The sequence below is a fragment of the Pteropus vampyrus genome, unplaced genomic scaffold (genome assembly GCF_000151845.1).
Source record: "Pteropus vampyrus isolate Shadow unplaced genomic scaffold, Pvam_2.0 Scaffold28, whole genome shotgun sequence".
NCBI classification, from domain to species: domain Eukaryota; kingdom Metazoa; phylum Chordata; class Mammalia; order Chiroptera; family Pteropodidae; genus Pteropus; species Pteropus vampyrus.
The window spans coordinates 6,012,252-6,018,483 of record NW_011888809.1 but is presented as its reverse complement, the minus strand read 5'-3'; the positions used below and the strand labels follow the sequence as shown (position 1 = coordinate 6,018,483).

At 55.8% G+C, this 6,232-nt stretch overlaps 1 protein-coding gene across 1 annotated transcript in view; it reads right to left on the bottom strand.

The window, feature by feature from the left end:
* Positions 1 to 711: 711 nt before the first annotated feature.
* The window catches only part of OSR1 (odd-skipped related transciption factor 1), an 11,305-nt gene continuing 5,784 nt past the window's right edge, over positions 712 to 6,232 (bottom strand). Inside the window, exons 2-3 of the mRNA XM_011356591.2 lie at positions 2,420 to 3,119; positions 712 to 1,664 (exon numbers count right to left, since the gene is read on the bottom strand). Of these exons, the coding sequence (XP_011354893.1) occupies positions 1,529 to 1,664; positions 2,420 to 3,087 (804 nt within the window). The 5' untranslated portion in view covers positions 3,088 to 3,119 and the 3' untranslated portion in view covers positions 712 to 1,528. The remainder of the gene's footprint in view (positions 1,665 to 2,419; positions 3,120 to 6,232) is intronic.

The following is a 6,232-nucleotide window of genomic DNA, read 5'->3' as shown; positions in this document are numbered from 1 at the left end:
CCAGCAGGAGAGAGCCCCCAGACGGCCTGGCCTCTAATTGTGGGAAAACTAGACGCCCCGGGGAAGGTTCAACTTGTGGAGGGAGGACTCAGATTTCTCCTAAACTTCCCCGGCCTCCCAGGGCGCCCGCCCCCGCCATTCCTGACAAGGCTTGAAAACTGTAGGGAATCTTCGCGGGCGTGGAGCCGTGCTCCCGGCAGTGGACAAGCCCCCAGTTGGAGAATTCTGGCTGGGGAACCCTAAGGGAGGGAGGGATGTAGGTTCGGGGCTTTGGACAGGCAGCGATGATTACGTATTTGTAGCGGGGTATTGCGACCCGAGGGTCGAGACCATGGGGGGAGGTGGTGCTTTAGTTGGAAAGGTGGGTGACATTCTGTTCCCTTAGTGGACCTTAAGCGACCCTGGCACCCAGAGATGTTGGGTTTCTCACGGCCCATATAGAGACTGAAGGCTCCACTCTTTGGTGAACTTGGAGGCGAGGAGTGGGGAGACCCTAAGACCCGAAAGGAGGAGAAAAAAAAAGAAATAGGGTTGAGTCCGAGGCCGACCAACTCCAGGAGAGAGGGGGTTTCTTCACCCATCCCAAACCTGTCACCCCAATAAGGCGGAGGTTTGTGCGATGGGACAGGCTGGAGTCCGCAGAAAAACCTGCTTCTCTCAAAAGAGTGGCCCGGTTTCCTGCTTTGGGAAGGGAAATTACCCATCCTGCAATGCCTGTAAAATAACCGTTTATTTCATATTCTTAAAAAAACTCCAGTGATAAATGTCCGTTACCGATGGTCAGCATAAAGTGCCAATCTCAATACAACGCCCTGCTCCTAGCCGGCTGCTTGCTCACGGTGACCGGTGACGGAGCAGGGGAGCCGGAGGCCGCGCCCCTCCAGCCCCAGGGCCCGCGGCCCCTGCCCTGCCAGCCAAGTCCGGGACCCCACAGCCGGCTGCGCCGCGGGAGCTGCCAGCGGGTGCTGCCGGGCCCCGCAGACGGTCCCAGGCGGGGCGGCTCAAGCAGATACAAGGATTACACTTTTGCAGGCTCCCGAAAGTGGAGGTGGGGCGGGAGGAGGGGCTGGAAGCTGCGAGAGCGCGCAGAACTTCTTTTCTTCTCCCCTCTCTCTCCGCAGTCAGAGTTACAAGCTTATATGGTCAAAGAAAAAAAATAATAAAGAAAACGTATAAAATAACAATAGAAAAAGTAATACTTCTGGGAGAGGCGCCGCTGCGGCTCCGCGGAGCTTTCGTTCTTTTTTAAAAAATGCAGTTTCCCTTCCGCCACGTGAGTACAGCCTTTTGGCCAAGAGTTTAGCCGCGTCCTGGGGGAACCGCCCGGGCGGCCGGGGTCACGGCCCCGGGTGGGGCTCTGGAGTTCCGCGTGCGTCCGGGACCCAGGGGACATTGTTTGGGACGGGGAGGGGGGGCGGGGAGAAGTCCGAGAGCCCCTCCTGCTGCTCGCTAGAGTCGCCTTCCGGCTTCTGATCTCTCTGGAGGAGGGGGCGCGCGACCCAGGGTCCTGATGACCCCGAGGCTCCATTTAGCATTTGATCTTGGAGGTTTTGAGCTCCTTCACCTGTGAGTGTAGCGTCTTGTGGACAGCGAGAGTCCTGGACTGGCAGAATCCTTTCCCGCACTCTTGACACTTGAAAGGCTTTTCTTTGGAGTGAATATATCTGAGGGCAAAACAGGCAGAGAATTAACCCTTGAAAATGATGCAATGTTATAAACAGTTGCCCAAGAACCCCTCCCACTGCTATGAAGTGTTTGCCTTCAAAAGAAAGGGGGTTGTGGGGTCCCTAGTGTGGAATGGACAAAACGCTGAGTTTGTGGATGGAGTAGGGAGGTAGAGGCAAGGCTTGGGCAATCTCTGATCCATAAATCTCTGCTCCAATCTCCTGTCTTCCTGAGGAGGGCCCAGCACAGCCTCGTTACAAGGCTTGGGTCAACACTAAAGGTCAGTGAGGGGACCTGAGGTAGGACAATTTGCTGGAGCCGCACTGTCCAAGAGGGGACCCACTAGCCACGTGTGGTGATTAAAATTAAAATTAAATAAAACTAAAAAGTTAATCAGTCACACTCGTTTCACATTTCAAGTGCTGCATTGTCACGTGTGTCACGTGTCACTCCATCATCGCTGAAACTTCTATTGGACAGCGCTGCGATGGAGGAAGGGGCGAGGAAACTATAGTGCTTGTCTGGAGCTCATGGAAACCTTAGTCTTAGGTCTTATTCATCCCCTGTTCTCTCCACCAATGCTCCAAGAACTGATCCCCAAGCCTTGATGGTTCCCTTCTCGATTTTAAGGAATTTCCAGAAGCTCGGGAGGCTTGGAGCTGGTAGGGGGTCTCATGAACCTCCTCATTAGGGAGACGGGGGGTGAGGACAGAGGCAGAAAGGCAGCTCTCTTTCGGGCGCTGCAGTGCCGCACCTGTGGTCTCGTAGGTGGTCTTGCCTCCGGAAGGCTTTGTGGCAGATGTCACAGGTGTAGGGCCGCTCATCGGTGTGCGTCCGCTCATGGATAAGTAGGTTGTAAGACTTGGTGAAGTGGCGGCCACAGAACTTGCAGACGAACTCCTTCTTCGTCTTGGAAGGTAGGCGTCCTCTCGTGGGCTTCTTTTCTGGGGACAGCTTGGTCACATCCAGAAGGGCGCCTAGCCCACCGGCGGGCGAGCCGGGACCCTCTCCTCGGCCAAGCTTAGACGGATCTTCTTGCGTGGCAGCCAAGGCCAGGTTGGCAAAATCAAAGCGCGGCTTGGTCTTGAGCGCCGCGGGGCCGCTGCCTCCAGCGGTGATCTCGGGCTTGGGCTGGATGACGTGAGGGAACCAAGGAAAGGCAGGTAGCTGGAAGCGCGCGTCCATCAGGTTGGACACGGCTCCTGGCACTTTGGAGAAAGAGGATCGTGGCAAGTGCATGGCCGGATAGCCCAGCGTCCATTGGTGCAGGTGCACAGCGTGCAGCGCACTGAAACCGTACAGGTTGGGCAGGTGGTCCGAGGGCACCGTGGGCAGGCCGTTCACTGCCTGAAGGAAGGAGTAGTTGGTGAGCTGCAGGGATGGATGGATGGGCACAGGCGCTGGCAAGGTTTTGCTGCCCATTGTGGTAGTTGTGGTGGGTTCTCAATCTCGATCTGAGAAGAAAAGAAGGGAGTGGGGAGAGGAAAAGAGAAGTTCAGGGTGGACTGTCTTTCTGAATTCCTGCCCAGCCACATCCTCTCTGCCCCCAGGGCAGGCGCTGGGAGTCTAAGACACCACCCGTGGAACCCACTGACCTCGAAGAAAAGACAGGAGCCCTCGCTTATCCCAGAGCTCCCTTCAAATGGCCTCTGGCAGAGACACACAACTCGATACAGAAACCTGCAGGAAACTAAATCCAGTGCAATGCAACCAACTTAAATGAAGGACTACAGTGTAGACGACACAGAAAGTCAGAAGCACGGGAAACTCTGATCCACGCAAGCTGAAGTCAACACAGGAGTACACTCTCCTGCAAAGATAACAGGAACTCTGAAGCCTACTTACATATTCATGTGCAGAGAAACTCACAAATGCACCCTGACAGATCCACGCGTTCTGAAGCTGAGTTGACAACAAGGTGCAAAGATAATGTGAGACGACTAGTGGTCCCGCTACAAAACAAAGGAAACAACACACACACACACACACACACATGCACAGACAAACACATGGGATCACAGGACGCCCACAAAGAACCTCACAGATAGCACACAAACTCACACGAATCCACATTATCTCCCAACTCCTGTGCATTACATTCTACTATCTGACCTTCAGTTTGGCCTCTAGAAAACTCTCACTTTGACCACAAATTTGCTTTTCTGCCTTCCTATTAATAAGCCCTGTTGACACCACCCTCTCTGCAGCTGCTTGTGGACTGATTCCCTATAATAGCCCTTAGGGATCACCTTTGTTTCCGCGTGGACACTGACACCCATGTTCATTAACTCAGGGAAACATCTTCAGTTGCATGCAACGGGCTTCAGTGCCCTCCCTAACCCACAGAAAAGGGGGCAAGGTCTTTGCGTCCTCAGGATGTTTGTGAGTGTGGTGAGCCCTGGGCAGGTGCTATGCCTATGGGTAAGAAATAGCATGGAGGTTGGTTGGCCTCAGCCACTATGGTCTAGGCACCCTCCAACTGCAAGGCCAGGGAGCTTGAGCAAGGCCAGAGGGAAGCCATGCTGAAGTGACCAACAGGCTGGCATCTCCTGGACTCCTTGGTCAGGGTCTCCAGCCTCCATGGACGGGTCGGTGCTCTACAGAGAGGCCTTTATCTCTGTCCCTCCCAGACACTTAGGTCTGTCTAGTTGAGGTGAGACAGAGAATGAAAGCCGAAAGTATACAAGTGTACAGGAGGCCTTGGGACCCTCTGGTGCTGAACTGCCTCTCCTGAGCGCTGAGCTGAGGGCTGCTCAAGAAGTCACTGTGCGAGCCGGGTGCTTGGGACCCCCTCCTCCTTTGCACTCTCGATCCTCTGCTGCCTGCTGCTTCCTTTACCCCTTTTCCCTCCCTTCCCCTCCTTAGATGTCTCCTAACCTGGAGTAAGTCCCCTTCCTGGGGTATGCAACACATTCTCCCGCTCCCTCCTTCACAGAACACACTGACACCTAGGCAGGCAGCTTCCCCAGACTAGCGTACCCTCAGCCCAGGCCAGCAAGGCTCAGGCCCAGACTCAGCTGCCTTTTCCTGCAGCGAAGCCTTTACTGAGAGTGAAGTGCCGCACTCGTTGGCGAGAGGAGAGAGGACCATCTTGACCCAGGAACCCTTTTTCCTGGAGGCTGGAGAGAAGGTCACACTGGCTGTTTGGGGAAGTAAGGAAAGAGGCTCTGCTGGGAGTAGAGGGTGCAAAACACGGTGAGCCGGCAAGATCGGCCTGCGCCAGTTAAATTAACAATCCAGTTAAATTAACAATCGAATGAAAAGATAGTCTGGCCGCAGCAATTAATTCTGCCTGGGGGCGAGGGAAGGCTCAAATCTGCGGTGATAGCGCCTCTGGAGTGAGCGCGCCGGCCCCGCAGGCAGAGCCGTGGCCTCCGCACCAATCTGCTCTACTGCTCCCAGCAAGGGTCGCGCCGAGGACAGAGACCATCCTATAGCACTGAGACGAGGCGAAGCAAAAAATAGGAATTGGGCCAGAAAGAAAGCAGGGGCTGGTTGGGGAGGTGGGAGGAAGGGAGGAGGTGAAGACTCTCTAACTTCAAAGGTCGGCCCGGTCTTAGGCGAGGTGAGCGCTCTTTGATTTGTTGTCACCTCTTCTTCCCCTCCTGGAGCTGGAAATCAGATCCTCATCTTTGGCTACCCAGGGCCGGGCCGGCGCCACCCGGGGCCGCCGCTGCCTCCTCTCGGTGCTCGGCCTGCCCGCGACCAAGCGAGCGATGGTGGTGGCGGGACTCTGACTGCACGCGGGCCGGAGCCCGCTCCGTGCCCGGGTGGGAGAACCCACCAGCCGGGCGTACAAACCTGGCCTTTCTTCGCCTGCCCCCAGGAGCGAAGACCTGGGGCTCGGTGGGAGGAGGGGGCGCTTGCAGCCACCACCGCTCGTGGGAGCCAACCTTTCCGGGCTATCTGCCCGATCTTGTTTCCCCCAACACTCAATTTATTTTCTTCAGCGGCGCAGCCAGTTTCTTATTTTCTGCCGCATTCCGAAGCCAGGGCTCCTCAGACTCTCGCCAAGGACTTTCCCGAGGACGAAATTCGTTCGAAACGTGGCTCTTTACACTAGTACCAAGAACGAGCCGAATGCACGATCCGGTTTCAGGCGGCCAGCTAAGAGAAAAACACAGCCTCACACCAGCCGGAGAGGATAAGCTCCGGTAGCCCTGACCCCGGACCCCCAGTGTGAACGCTTTAGGTCTGTAAATACGAGCGGGAACACCTCTCTCCAGGCCAGGCGAACACTCTGCGAAGGGCATGGGCCTCTGGACCTCGGAGGTGCGTTTAAGGGTCCCGACTACGGCGCAGCGAAAGCAATTCGCGCATGGAAACCCAAGTCCCTCGCGCGGTGGAGCGCCAATTCCAGGTCTGCAGCCAGCCCCATGACGGGCATTAATGAAGTGTGCCGAGTCTATTAAAGTGGTTTATTCGGGGCTAATTGAGCGTGAGCGAGTTAACTGCTTGCATTAATGAGGACGGAGCGAGCTCCACGAGCTTGCGCCTGGAGAAACCCAGCAGTAGCCCCGGAAAAATCATCCTTGACATCGAATCCCCAACACGAGTGACAGGCGTC